The sequence below is a fragment of the Oncorhynchus masou genome, chromosome 1, assembly GCF_036934945.1.
Source record: "Oncorhynchus masou masou isolate Uvic2021 chromosome 1, UVic_Omas_1.1, whole genome shotgun sequence".
NCBI classification, from domain to species: domain Eukaryota; kingdom Metazoa; phylum Chordata; class Actinopteri; order Salmoniformes; family Salmonidae; genus Oncorhynchus; species Oncorhynchus masou.
In genome coordinates, this window is record NC_088212.1 from 69,448,353 (window position 1) to 69,463,014 (window position 14,662).

Below are 14,662 nucleotides of genomic sequence, written 5' to 3' on the forward strand. Positions count from 1 at the left end.
CAACAACATGCGCTTTTATCAGAGTGTTCTTCTCCTCCTTTGGCTCTGTGCCATAACTCAGGATGACCTGCTCTATCCAGGACTCCAACTTAGTCCTCCTACCCCGAGTCATGGCCACACACCCTAAAACACTGGAGACCGGCATTTACAGAATAATGTGACAGTTGAGAGTTGATGGCACTAGTCCCTTATACTATTTTCAGTATACTCGCTAGTTACCTGTTATTACACTAACTGTGGTGACTATAATATCCATACACAGTTGTGGATTTATTAACTAGCTAAACATTGCAGTGAAAAGCATCTCATGGTACTAACTTTCCCACACATATCTAGTTTACAAACTAAACTAAGATAAATTAGAACTAGGCCTAGCTAATAGAATAGATCATATCTAGAAAACATCAATACCAACTTTAACGTTAACGTTACTTAGCTAGCTTTGTGAACTGTACGGCGAAGTCTTCCTCCTACTCATGTGACAGCAAACTTAGCTGCTTACCCCTAACGTTAGCTAGCTACTGTAGATCCCCTAGGTCAGTGGTTCATAACCTTTTTTTAGTTACTGTACCACCAACTGAATTTTGCTTTGCCCGGAGTACCCCCTCGTGTGTATTTGGTCTTATGTGTCTACTCAATTACCACCCCTGGTTGGGAACCACTGCCCTAGGTCGTCATGTCGTTCAGATTTACACTATTACATTTGGGAACAGCGGCAATTATATATTGCAACTCACCTGATAGTAAAACAACGACAACCACCTTTGAGTCTGATTGAATGTAGCGGTTCCACTGACTGATGTTACTTTATTTACGTTCCGTTGGGGAACCTTTCCACAGCAAATGGTTCCCACTGCAATCCCCTATGATGGGAAACACTGTTCACGCCATTTCGATACCGAAGAGTGTCCTGTCCCACTGCACACGTTATATTCCTTTCCTTGTCCATTCATGACCCCTTATCTAAAATGTCTGTATTAAAGCACTTGTGGGGAACACCTGTATAGTCCCTTCATCTACCCTTAAAAAAAGAAAGGAGATGAGGAAATTATGGGGGCTGCAGGGTAGCCTAGTGGTTAGAGCGTTTGACTAGTAGCCGGAAAGGTTGCAAGTTCAAACCCCCGAGCTGACAAGGTACAAACAGGCAGTTAACCCACTGTTCCTAGGCCGTCATTGAAAATAAGAATTTGTTCTTAACTGACTTGCTTAGTAAAATAAAGGAAAAATAAAAATGTCTTTAGGAGTAACTTATTGGGAGCAACATCGCCTAGTGTAATTGCTCCCCTCTATTTGTCCTTGGAGACATGGCCAGACATGGTTCTGCAACCACATATTACCTTTATCAATCCAATAATTTCTGTCCGTCAACGTGTGTCGTTGAGGGAATAGGGCAATGATTCACTCTGGTACTACCATGAAGAAACACTTCTATCTCTCCCCTTCCACCAACTTTTGTCAGACATCTCTGGTTTAGGCTTAGTTATAGACATTCGAAAGAGATTGGGAGCTAGGAACTAACAGACGGACTGAAACATGATAAAGACATCATGACATTATGAATATTACTTTTAATTATCATAAGTACTGTATCTCATATCCATCTATTGTAAACATATTTCACCACAGTTGATGTATTACATAATCATACAATACGTGCAATGCAAATGTAAACATGGTTGAGAAAAAAAAGGACACGTTGCTGGGTCAGTCCATTTGTGTCACACAGAGGGGGTCTCAGTTCTTTGGTCCGATGTTCCACCCTCTGAGGTTTTCTGCTGTGATGCGGTCCCTGTACTCAGTCCCATGGACTCTCCCCCCATTTATTTTACTGTGGTCTCCCCTGCCTCTCTCACAGTAGTTGGTCCCTTGTTAGACTTGCTCTCTACCACCTCCTTAGTTTTGAACTCTTTTTCATCTGACATATTGGTCCCTCCTTCCCTCTTTTTATCCCCATCCTTTTTACACAACTCTCTTTCTTCATTTGATTTGTTCCCTTCTACTCCCTGCCTCATTATCTCATCTACCTTCTGCAGACCCTCCTCCTCTTTTATGGTTTTGCATATGTTGTGCGCCAATGATTTGTTATTTTTCTTTCTCTGTGGCCCTCCTGACATCCTCTTCCTTGCTACGTTTCTCTTCTGTCTCCTTGTTCCTCTCTACACTCTCAGCATTCAGGTCATCTGTAGGAGAGGAAAGGGAGGGACAAAATGTTATTTTCAACAGGTTAATTCCACATTTCAAGCAATATTATTATTACTATTGAACGCACACACTTACTTGTAGCCTTAGTCATGGACAGCAGTCCCATTGCAGGATTAAGGCTAATTCTCTCCTCAGGTAATGGTTGAATAGTGTTAGTTGGTGTAGGGCTAGCAGAGTTAGTGGGTGTTGGACTGGAAGAGTTAGTGGGGCTATGAGTAGAAGAGTTAGTGGGACTATGAGTAACATAATTAGTGGGGATTGAGATAGTGATGTGTGTAGTAGAGTTAGTGGTGTTGGTGGGATTTGAAGGGTTAGTGGGGGTGTTGGTAGTAGAGTTAGTGGGGTTGGGGCTACTGATGAGGACAGAAGAGTTAGTGGCAGTGGTGATATTAGAACAGCCTGTAGAAATAGTGGTGACAGGGCTAGAGTTAATGGGGGTGGGGCTAGTGGTCAGGCTAGTAGAGTTAGTTGGGATGGGACTAGTAGTGTTAGTAGTGGTGTGAGTAGAAGAGAATATGGGGGAGGAAACATTGGGGGAGTTAGTTGAGTGAGTGGCAGTGGGGATAGAAGTGACAGTGGGGGAGTGATTATTAGAGATAATAGGAATCGGACTGCTAGGGATAGTAGCAGTGTAAGCAGCACAGTTAGTGGAAGTTGAGCTGGTAGAGCAAGTAGGGATAGGACTAGTAGAGTTAGTGGGGCTTGAGGTAGAAGTGAAGTTGACAGAGTTAGTTGCGCTGGTATTGTGAGTTCCGGTTTGGGTAGTGTTGGAGTCCGTGGAGTTTATGGAGATATGGGTAGGAGTGGAAGCACCATTCATAGAATTAAGGGTCGAGGTTGTTATAGTAGCAGCAGGAGATGGAGGTGGGGTAACTGAATTAGTAATTAGGGTAGTGGGGGTGGGACACAGAGAGGTAGTGGGACACAGAGAGTTAGTGGGGGTGGGACACAGAGAGGTAGTGGGGGTGGGAGTAGAAGTGTTGTTGCCAGCAGAAGCAATTATGGAGATGGGAGTATTTAGTGTTGGAGTTGTCGAGTCAGTAGAAGTTGAGGCGGTAGTATCAGTAAGGGAAGGGGTAGAAGCATTAGTGATGGGGGTTGTTGATGTATGGGTATCAGTATTAGTGTTAACGGGTGTTGGGGCAGTAATGCTTGTAATGGTGATTGTGACTAGATTAGAGATGAACGACGCAGAGGTGGTTGGGGTGTTGGAGTCAGTGGAGGCAGGGGGAGTTTGGGTGGGGGTAATAGTGGGGATAGAGTGAAAGTTCATGTCAGTAGGGGGGGTGGAAGTTGTAATATTCATAGGGCCAGATGGAGTTGTGATGGAGGTATTGGTAGTGGTTGTGGCAGGGTTAGTACTGGGGATGAAGTTGGTGGTGTTGGGGGTGGGCGCTGTAGTATTGATAGGGGTAGGTGCAGACATTGTAGAGGGGATGATGTCATTGGGGGTTGAATTAGAGGAAGTAGCAGTAGTAGAAACGGGGATGGAAGAGTTAGTGGGATCTGGGACAGGGGAGGGAATGATGGTGTCAATGAGAATAGAAGAGTTAGTGAGATCTGGGACAGGGGAGGGAATGATGGTGTCAGTGAGAATATAAGAGTTAGTGGGATCTGGGACAGGGGAGGGAAGGATGGTGTCAATGGGAATAGAAGAGTTAGTGAGATCTGGGACAGGGGAGGGAATGATGGTGTCTGTGGGAATAGGGGTATCAGTGATACTAGGGGTGGGGTCTGTGGGGGAACATGCTTCTCCTTCCTGTATTTGGGATAGGTCATTCTCAGGGGTGAGATGACTGTAGATAGTGGGAGGTGGGGTTGGGCCTCGCTTAATTATTGGCTTAGGAGGCAGAGCAGGTTTCCCAGCTGACTCATGTGCGGACACACTCTGTCGGACCGCTCGTCTCGTATCTAAAGAGAAAGAAGATGAGCATAAAATACACAAAATTGTATACAATAGTGTGTGTGTGTGTGTGTGTGTGTGTGTGTGCGTGTGTTTGTCTGCATGAGTGTATTTGTGCATGTGTGTGTTACCTGATGAGATGGACATGGTCCGGGGCTTCATAAATGTGGGTGGGGGCTCAGGTTTATTATCGATGATAGTGCCTGAAACCGAGACAGAAAATGAAGGAAAACACACATCCATTACCACACACAGACTTGCACATATACTCTAGCAAGTGTTATATGAGTAAAAGGACTTACCCTCTGATTCAGCTTTTTTCATCTCTCCCTCCTGACTCTGTAGAATGGAATAAGAAGTTTTATGTTTTCCATTTAGACACACAACCACATACACACTCAGATAAATGCACATACACACCCGTGTCTCTCCTGGCTGAGCTTTGGACACACCAATACGTTGTAGCATGAGCTGGAGGCGCTGCTCAAAGCCATGATGGCTGTCAGACGAGTGTTTCTGAAACTAACCAGAACCAAGGAGAAGCAGTCAGTGCCGATAAGACCAAACTAAAGAATGCTCAAAATAAAAGCAAAAACAATCCTTTCATAGGCGGTGTAGAATTATTTACCAAATTGCTTTAACCCATCAAATTGTTTCAAAGGGTCGGTTGAACACATTTGAATATCTACCTTCCCTTGTGCAGTGTTCTTGGTGTTCCCAGCGTTGGCTGGGGATCCAGAGAGCAGAATGAGAGACTGTGACTTCCCCTCTCTTAGCGCACGACGGGGTAGAGCCTCACCCCTCAGTGAAGTGGGACCATCAGGAGGGGTTTCTGCTTCCACTGGATCTCCTGTCACAAAGCTGTCATCCACACTCTCCTTCTCTTTCACTTTTTCATTCTCCTTCACTTGATCTTTTTCAGCTCTGTTGGCCTCCCTAAGAGGCCGAATTAGGTCGGCGATGGAGGTCTTCTTGGCCTTCCCCTCTTGGCTTCCCTCTGATTTCACAGCCCTCCGCTTTTTAAGGGTGAAGAACTCGCCCAGCTTCCTCCGTAGGGTTCTGGAAGGGGCGGGGCAGGGGGCGGCGCTAGCAGGCGCTACTTCCACTTCCTGTTCAGTAATGGGAGGTTCCTCAGACTCATTCTGTGTTTTCCTGAAGGAAGAGTCAGAGTAGCACAGGATCAGCATGTGTGTGTTTGTCAATCATAGGGCCCAAGTTTTTCCTGGCCATGTGGCCTGAGCTGGACAAGCTAGGGCCTGCATGCAGGAAATGTGGTCAGGAAAATGTTATAAATTATATTCCTTGAATGTACTTATTGGAGGTTGTTATGAATATGAGCATCTCATAAATTACTCAAATTTAAAGAGGTTTATTGTGAGCTGGTTAAGTTGTGTTGGGGATGAGATAGTGAAGTGTCAGATTATCTAAAAATTAGTTTGGTCAGATACTCACATGGTGTCAACAGGAAGGACTCTCTTAGTAAAGAACTCTTCAACTCCCTCATCAACTCGCCCCATGTGATTAGGGACTGCATTTTCATTGTCAACCACCGATTCCTGTGTCACACCCATGCACACACGCACAGAGAAATACATGTGTTTTACGACATCTGTGATTATTAGGTGTTTGTGTGTGAGAATGTGTGTGAGTGCAGTTAGACTACCAGAGAAATAGAAAGCAAAAGGGTTTCCAATTCATGGAAAGAGTGCTATGTTGGATATCAGGTTACTGAGAGCAGTTTACTTCATATAGCACATAGTAATTATTACATAAAATTGTCACCTCATGGACTCAGACTTCCCTGACACACAGAATATACACATCAACACCTCATATATCCCCTAGATCTACATTATCACACTACCATTGGTATGTACAATTACCAATGACTGACTCAGAAAACCATTAATACCCTATGATGTCATCTCTTGTGGCACTAAGGCTGCCCATGTGATTAGGTTTGGTTTAGTTCATCCAACAAAACCAGCATTACATGTGCAACTCTGATCGTGACTGATACAGTACCAATGGCAGGCATACAATGGATAAGGTGATGATGGCTAAAGTAGAGAAAATTCACACATACCTACCAAGAAAAAGCCCACCAGCTTCAGACGAAGCATTATATAGCCCTAGAAATTAGCCACATACAATCACAATCCTATACACAAAGGCAATCCCCCCCAAACACACACTATTGGTGTTGAATATGCAAGCAGCTGGTTGCTGTTGCGATACAAGTACCTTGAATCAAGCAGGCACCAGGCATCTTCCCTCCATCCCTCCCTCTCCCCACTGTACCCTATCACATCTCCCCTCACCATTACGCCTCTACACAGCACCCATTTTTTTCCATCTCTCTGTACCTGTGGTCTGCTGGGGCGGAGGTGTTGGTTTTGTCGGTGTGGTCTAGGTCTGCTGCGGGTGTAGTGCCTCAGCGCCGGCCCACCCAATGGAAGCTCCATAAGGGGAGACACAGCACTCCGTTGTCGTGGTGCTCCGTTGCCGTGGCTCTGTTGCCGAGGCACGGTTGCTAAGAGCACCAGCAGCAGTATTCACTGCCTCCACCAAGGTAGGAGGGGCCAAGCTGAGCTAGACTGACATTTGACAACAAGGGGCCTCGCCTTTCTACCCCCCTTCCTCCGAAAGCGTGAGAAAGACCAAAAGAATGACAGAAAGAATGGAGTAATTTAGAGCTTGTGTTAGAGGGAGAGTGGTGCAGGTGCACAAGGCAGTCTAGCATGTATTAATTTATAATATAAATTAGGGTTCTTCATGGAACTGACCAAAATGCAGGAAGGGAACAATATGTGCTAAAATTACAAATTAATAATTGATTTTACATGGATGGGTTATAGAAAGTGATTGGCGATCTAGGCAATGGGTTTCTGGTGTGTAAATCTCCAAGAAGTGATTAAAATATCAAGCAAGGGAAAACCAGGGAGGGGACTAAAATTGTTTTAATGAAGCACTCAATATCAGAGGGCAGATCCTCTGAAAGAAATTCAACAGGAACAGCCAAAATATTCTAGTTCACCTACTACTCATAAGCCTTCTGTCAGAACCATGTAGCAGATAAATAGGGCAGATTATACTCTAGTGTAAACATGATCTAACATCCTATAGTGTCTATATTTCAGTACTACATGCCATACTAAATTAGCCTAATAACAGCTGAAACTGAAGCAAATTGACTCTTGACACCCCAGTAGGTTGATCTTTTTTTATTTGTATTATTGGCTGTACAGTCAAACATTCTCCCACCCCTCCAATCATATCTTGCCATTCAAGCCCCTAGCATTTCATTTCAATGGTACAAAAGAAAAAAGCATTAAACCAAAAAACAAATAAATTCTAAAAGCTTTAATTAACAAGAGCAAGGTATTGTGTTTCATTTGAAAACAGCATCACATTTTGTAAAAGCAGAATATTTCAGGTCCTCCTATCCCCCTAACCTTTGACCCCCGAACAGCTAATTCCATGGGTGAAAGCACATGATAATTGTTTTTAGACAGACAACAGAGCACAAGAGGGCCAACATGAAGAGATCAAATGTGGGCCAAAATATGCAACAGAGAAGGCATTCTGGAGGGCCTATAGAACATAATTGATAGCAGAATGAGCACATGATTTGACATAAGACATCATCATGATGTAAACCACCTCCCTCTCCTTACATCTTTTCCAGTGACAATCTGCATAATGATATCCAGATTCTGTATACAAACATAATTCAACATGAGGGTGTCAGGGGTTTCGCAGTGGGATGTAGATAGAGATCGCAAGAGAGAAAAATAAGCTCTTAAAAAAATAGAATGGGCTAAAGGTATCTTTAGACATGTCCCAGGCATTATCATCAACATCAGAGATAGATCTCAGGTTATAACTGGGGTGTGCATGTGTGGTATACGTGTATGTTTGATGGTGGGTACAATGGGGTGTATGTTAGTGTACAGATAGTGGACACTTTGTATTGTTAGATGTAGACAGAGACTTCGTCTTCATTACCGGTCCATCATACTAAGAATCATTTCAGGAGTGAGGTCACCGTTGGGGGGACCCTCTGTGACAGACAGTGCCATTTCCTGCACCACCTCCTCCCCCTGGAGTGACTCTACTACCTGATTGGCAGGTTCTCCTTTGGCATGCTCCACCTCTACTGCTGGCTCCTCATCCTCAACAGCTTCTTCCTCCTGGCTCGCCTGCTCGGCTTTCATCTCTTTCTTCACGATGATGTCATCCACCTCGCCTGTGGTCTCATCCTCCACCCGGATGATTGCCGCCACTGAGGGAAGAAGAAAACCACTTTTACACATCTGTCCAGCTGTTTTGGGACTTTTGAGTCCCTCGGGGTACTGATTACTGATCTGCACCTGATTAAATATGTGAAGGCCAAAGTATTCACTCTAAGCTATGTCTGCATGAAAAGTGATTCCTTCAAGAAATTAAGTAGGGAGGGTGGTATTTTTATTCCAACAAGGTACCAGAGTGACACTCACTTGGGGCAGGTTTGGCCTTGGGAGGTCTTCCACGTTTCCTCTTGGCTGGCGGGCCAACAGGGGCAGGGACAGGGACAACCGGTGGTGCCTGCTCCACCTCAATCTCAGCTAGCAGCTCCTCCTCCTCCTCTTCCTCAATGTCATCCAGCTCAGGCTCTGTGGAAGAGAGGAACAAGAAAAACCTGATTTTAGCGATGTACTCTTAAGATGCATAATAAACAATATTACATGATATTGTTGCATTGCATGTATAAGAACAATAAAGTGAACTGTGACATGGTCGTACCGGTGTCGTCATCGTCGTCATCCCGTCTGGAGCGCATCTTCCTCTTCCTGCCGCGGCGGCCTTTCTTGGGCAGGGTTCCGTTCTCATCGCCGGTGTTCTCACCGTTACAGTTCTCTGCGTGACGCAGCATGGTGTTCTGGGGAGCAAAGAGTCATATACAGTCACTTCAGAAAACAGTGAGATAATCGTCCAGCCCATTGACTCTCTTCATCAATCATCTTGAAAAATGTATACTAAAACCATGCAAATAAACCATTAACATAATGAAAAAATCGAATGATTTATTGAAATAGTATTGGCGACCCAGAAAAAATAATTTGTACAATTTAAGGCCATGTGGCAAATGCAGGTATTAGGGGATGGGGTGTGAGCATTTGGGTCTGGGCAGATGAGATGTAGTTGTTGTTCGTATGTATAACTGGTTTAAGAAGAATAATGGAAAATGGAAGAAATCAAAAAATGTAAACAGGGATTCATACCCGTTGACTTATTCCACTTTGTTGTGTTACAGCACTAAATTCAAAATGGATTAAATAGATTCTCTCGCACCCATTTAAAACACAATACTCCATAATGACTGAGTGAAAACATAGAAATGTTTTAGAAATGTTTGCACATTTAAAGATAAATACAGAAATCTTTGGAATGACACTCCAAATTGAGCTCATGTACATCCAATTTCCTTTGATCATACTTGAGATGTCACTACAACGTAATTGGAGTCCACCTGTGACTAATTAAATTGTTTGGGCATGATTTAGAAAGAAACACCTGTCTATATATGGTCCCACAGTTAACAGCGCATGTCAGAGCAGAAACTATACCATGAACTCCAAGGAACAATCAGAATTGTGATGAGACATCTGGGAAAGGGTATAAAACCATTTCTAGAGTGTTCAAAGTTTCAAAGAGCACAGTGGTCTCCATCATCGGGAAATTGTAAAAATACAGAACTACCCAAACTCTGCCTAGAACTGGCCGTTCGACCAAACTGAGCAACCATGCAAGAAGGACCTTGGTCAGGGAGGTGACCAAGAACCCAATGACCACTGACAGAAATACAGAGTTCCATGGCTGAGATGGGAGAATCTGCCAGAAGGACAACAGTATATACAGCACTTCCCCAATCTGGGCTTTATGGCAGTGGGCATACTGAAGCCATTACTGAGAAAAAAAATGCACCAGCATGCCTGGAGTTTGCAAAAAGGCACGTGAAAGACCATAAGTCAAAAGATTGTGGTCTGATAAACAATTTAACTGTTTGGTCTGAATGCAAAGCACTATGTTTGGAGAAAACCAGGCACAGCTCATCACCCCTTCAACAGAGGCGGCAGGGTAGCCTAGTGGTTAGAGTGTTGGACTAGTAACTGGAAGGATGTGAGTTCAAACCCCCGAGCTGACAAGGTACAAATCTGTCGTTCTGCCCCTGAACAGTTAACCCACTGTTCCCAGGCCGTCATTGAAAATAAGAATTTGTTCTTAACTGACTTGCCTGGTTAAATAAAGGTGAAAAAAAAAAAAAACATCCCTACCGAGATGTGGCAGCATCATGCTATGGGGATGTTTTTCAGTGGTAGGGACTGGGAGACTGGTAGGAATAGAGGGAACAATGAATGGAGGCAAATAAAGACAAATCATTGATGAGAACCTGCTTCAGAGTGCAAAATGACCTCAGAGACTGGGGTGAAGATTTACGTTCCAACCGAAAAATGACCAAGCATACAGCTGTATTTTTCGGTTGGAACGTAAATCTTCACCCCAGTCTCTGAGGTCATTTTGCACTCTGAAGCAGGTTCTCATCAATGATTTGTCTTTATTTGCCTCCATTCATTGTTCCCTCTATTCCTACCAGTCTCCCAGTCCCTACCACTGAAAAACATCCCCATAGCATGATGCTGCCACATCTCGGTAGGGATGTTTTTTTTTTTTACACCTTTATTTAACCAGGCAAGTCAGTTAAGAACAAATTCTTATTTTCAATGACGGCCTGGGAACAGTGGGTTAACTGCCTGTTCAGGGGCAGAACGACAGATTTGTACCTTGTCAGCTCGGGGGTTTGAACTCACATCCTTCCAGTTACTAGTCCAACACTCTAACCACTAGGCTACCCTGCCGCCTCTGTTGAAGGGGTGATGAACGCTGGAATGGCTTCAGAACAAGAATGTGAGAGTCCTTGACTGGCCCAGTGAAAGCCCAGACACGAATCCCATTGAAAACCGGTGGAAGATTGCTGTTCACCGCGCTCCCCATCTAACGTAAAGATGGCCTTTAAAAAGCAACGATTCCCTTTGAAAAACACCACGTGGCCCATATGAGTCAGAAACTCGCGTCAAAATTATTATTACAAGTGTAGACATGATAATTTGGGACAAAGTCAGTCGTCTAAAACATTCATGCATCACAATGGGTAAATTAAGATTGTTTTGATCTGACAATGTTCATTTGCCCACTATGGGATGAACAGCTACAGTGATTGCACTCAATCCAATAGCATAGACAGTGTGACAGACCTGCTCAACAGCTCCGAATGTTCACATAAAACACCCTGCAAAAAAAATGTTTGCTTGAGAAATACTGCACCAAACACCTTAGTTAGAAACAAAATTGTGTAACTAAAACATCCTTGGCAAAAACATACAAATGATTTACAGACTGAGTTATGTTAGATGTATTCAGTGACTCATGGTGGACAATCAATTAACCAAATGCAGAATTGGTCAGGAGACTGAAATCTAATTTTTAATAAGCAACAGAAAAAACACCTGACAATTGGTGTGTTCAGTGGCTCTTTAACAGAACTTGAGAAGATCTGGAAGAAATGTGAGAACATTCCAAATCCAGAAGGTGATACCAAAGACGACTCAAAGCTGCAATTGCTGCAAAAGGTGCTTCTACAAGGTATTGACTCAGAGGTGTAAATACTTATGGAAAGGAGATATTTCTGTATTTAATTTACAATATATTTGGAAAAAATTCAAAAAACATTTTTTCACTTTGTGATTATGGGTATTGCGTGTAGATGGGTGAGGGAAAAAATATTTTGAATTCAGGCTGTAAAACTAAATGTGGAAGAAGTCAAGGGGTATGAATACTTTCTGAAGGCACTAAGACCACAACACTGTGGTGCATCTAGGCTTCAATCCTCCCCAACCTGGTGGGAGGGTGTGTTTTTTGAGTGTCCTGTACCCTGCTCGGGAGGGTATGCATTTGGATGTGAATGAATCCTTTAGCCTGCAGTGTGGATGTGCGTTGTTCCCTTACCCTGCGAGTAAAGGTCTTGCCACACTTGCTGCAGACGAAGGCAGTGGGGATGAAGTTGGGATCATGGTAACGTTTGAAATGCATGTCCAGCAGCTGCTTCTGCCGGAAAGTTTTCTCACATTGGCTGCAGGCGTATGGCTTCTCCCCTGTGTGTGTGCGTCTGTGCATGATCATGTGACGCTCCTAGGAGTCAGAGGTTAAACATAGGACAGTCAGTGAATACACCGAGGTCTAGTCTCCGGCTGATTCCAAACATATCCATGGGAGGCATCTCAATTGTCTAAAGTGGCCTCTTCTCCTCATCTCTGAGATTGATGATGGCAAATATCTGGTGGACATCCACCATTTCAAATCAGGGAAGATTGTGAGGAAACAAGTAGAGGTGGTCTCTTTCACGTACCTGTCTGCAGCAATAGTCACACTGGTCGCACTTGAACCGCTTCTCGTTCTTGTGGGATTTCTGGTGCTGGATGAGTGCGTAACGCTCGTGGAACATAGCGTCACAGTAACGACACTTCCTGCCCATCTCCATGAACGAATGCTGCTTCCGCAAGTGCACACCTGAGAGTGAAAAAGGAAGGAAGGGATAATCCAAATGTAAGGAACACAGACTGATTCACTCAAGGTTACAAGACCATATTTCAGCAGAGGAGAAATGACTGTGCACAAGCGAGTCGCTTACCCAGGTCGCTCTTGCGGGCGATGACTGTGTCACAGTGGGGGCAGTGGAATTTGGCCACATTTTCTGTGTGCTTCTGCAGGATGTGCATCTTCATGGTGCCGCTCTGCGTGAAACGAGCATGGCAGATGTAGCACTCATATGGCTTCTCACCTGCCAGAGAGAGGGACGCTTTATTAGGTTGTATGTGAGGCAGATACACGTGTGTGTGTATATATAAACTTAGCAAAACAATAAATGTCCTCTCACTGTCAACTGCATTTACTTTCAGCAAACTTAACATGTGCAAATATTTGTAGACCCCACTCTCCGATCCAACAGGTCCCAGACGTGCTCAATGGGATTGAGATCCGGGCTCTTCACTGGCCATGGCAGAACACGGACATTCCTGTCTTGCAGGAAATCACGCACAGAACGAGCAGTATGGTTGGTAGCATTATCATGCTGGAGGCTCATGTCAGGATGAGCCTGCAGGAAGGGTACCACACGAGGGAGGAGGATGTCTTCCCTGTAACGCGCAGCATTGAGATTGCCTGCAATGACAACAAGCTCAGTCCGATGATGCTGTAACACATCGCCCCAGACCATGACGGACCCCACACCTCCAAATCGATCCCGCTCCAGAGAACAGGCCATGGTGTAAGGCTCATTCCTTCGACGATAGCTAAACTTGGATTAGCTAACGCAACGTGCCATTGGAACACAGGAGTGGAGGTTGCTGATAATGGGTCTTTGCCTATGTAGATATTCTGCCGTTTCCAGCTACAACAGTCACTTACAACATTAACAATGTCTACATTGTATTTCTGATCAATGTTATTTTAAATGGACAAAACATTGGCTTATTTCAAAAACAAGGACATTTCTTAGTGACCCCAAACTTTTGAACGGTAGTGTGTGAAAATAAATAAATATATATTCACACAAACAAAAGTATGTGGTCACCCCTTCAAATTAGCGGATTGGGCTAGTTAAGCCACACTCGTTGCTAACAGGTGTATAAAATTGAGCACACCGCCATGCAATCTCCATAGACAAACACTGGCAGTAGAATGGCCTGAAGAGCTCAGTGACTTTCAATGTGGCACCGTCGTTTTATTTATTTAACTAGGCAAGCCAGTCAACAACAAATTCTTATTTACAATGACGGCCTACCCCGGCTAAACCCGAATGACACTAGGCCAATTGTGCACCGCCCCATGGGACTCCCAATCATGGCCGGGTTTGATGCAGCTGAAATGCAGTGCCTTAGACCGCTGCGCCACTTGGAAGCCTCCTTTCCAACAAGTGAATTTGTCAAATTTCTGCCCTGCTAGAGCTGCCCCGGTCAACTATAAGTACTGTTATTGTGTATTGGAAACGTCTAGGAGCAACAAAGGCTCAGCTGCGAAGTAGTAGGCTACACAAGCTCACAGAATGGAACCGCTGAATGCAGAAGCGCATAAAAGTAATCTGTCCTCGGTTGCAACACAATAACTGTTCGTCGGGGGCTTCACGAAATGGGTTTCCATGGCCGATCAACAGCACACAAGCCTAAGATCACCATGCACAATTCCAAGTGTCGGCTGAAGTGGTGTAAAGCTTTCTGCCATTTGACTCTGGAGCAAGGGAAACGCGTGTTCTGCAGTGATGAATCACGCTTCACCATCTGGCAGTCTGTCGGACGAATACAGGTTTGGCGGATGCCAGGAAAACACTACCTGGCCCAATGCATAGGGCCAATTGTAAAGTTAGGTGGAGGAGGAATAATGGTCTGGGACTGGTTTCCATTGTTAGGGCCCTTAGTTCCAGTGAAGGGAAATCTTAACGCTACAGCATACAATGACAGTCAA

General features: G+C 44.4%; 2 protein-coding genes across 7 annotated transcripts in view; both read right to left on the reverse strand.

Moving 5' to 3' along the window:
• Positions 1-1,537: 1,537 nt before the first annotated feature.
• Positions 1,538-6,612, reverse strand: LOC135549537 (mucin-2-like). The gene is made up of 8 exons (XM_064979569.1): positions 6,472-6,612; positions 5,558-5,661; positions 4,795-5,257; positions 4,526-4,627; positions 4,408-4,444; positions 4,237-4,308; positions 2,278-4,113; positions 1,538-2,180 (listed from the first exon to the last, which is right to left on the reverse strand). The coding sequence occupies exons 1-8, from the start codon at positions 6,568-6,570 to the stop codon at positions 2,083-2,085; spliced, it is 2,811 nt and encodes a 936-aa protein (XP_064835641.1). The 5' UTR covers positions 6,571-6,612; the 3' UTR covers positions 1,538-2,082.
• Positions 6,613-7,314: 702 nt separating this feature from the next.
• Positions 7,315-14,662, reverse strand: part of LOC135549541 (transcriptional repressor CTCF-like) — a 33,019-nt gene continuing 25,671 nt past the window's right edge. For all 6 annotated transcript variants that reach the window (XM_064979603.1, XM_064979584.1, XM_064979592.1 and 3 more), the window contains 6 exons: positions 12,834-12,983; positions 12,552-12,712; positions 12,152-12,334; positions 8,891-9,026; positions 8,605-8,760; positions 7,315-8,390 (listed from right to left, as the gene is read on the reverse strand). In XM_064979603.1, coding sequence (XP_064835675.1) covers positions 8,110-8,390; positions 8,605-8,760; positions 8,891-9,026; positions 12,152-12,334; positions 12,552-12,712; positions 12,834-12,983 — 1,067 coding nt within the window. In that variant the 3' untranslated portion in view covers positions 7,315-8,109. The remainder of the gene's footprint in view (positions 8,391-8,604; positions 8,761-8,890; positions 9,027-12,151; positions 12,335-12,551; positions 12,713-12,833; positions 12,984-14,662) is intronic.

What these genes read in the sequence shown, in the direction of transcription:
- LOC135549537 (XM_064979569.1), bottom strand. Translation starts at nt 6,570, where the DNA reads ATGGAGCTTCCATTGGGTGGGCCGGCGCTGAGGCACTACACCCGCAGC. An exon ending in GACCATGTCCATCTCATCAG is followed by an intron (nt 4,114 to 4,236) that starts GTAACACACACA and finishes CTTTCTCTTTAG; the next exon opens with ATACGAGACGAGCGGTCCGA. An exon ending in GTCCATGACTAAGGCTACAA is followed by an intron (nt 2,181 to 2,277) that starts GTAAGTGTGTGC and finishes CCTCTCCTACAG; the next exon opens with ATGACCTGAATGCTGAGAGT.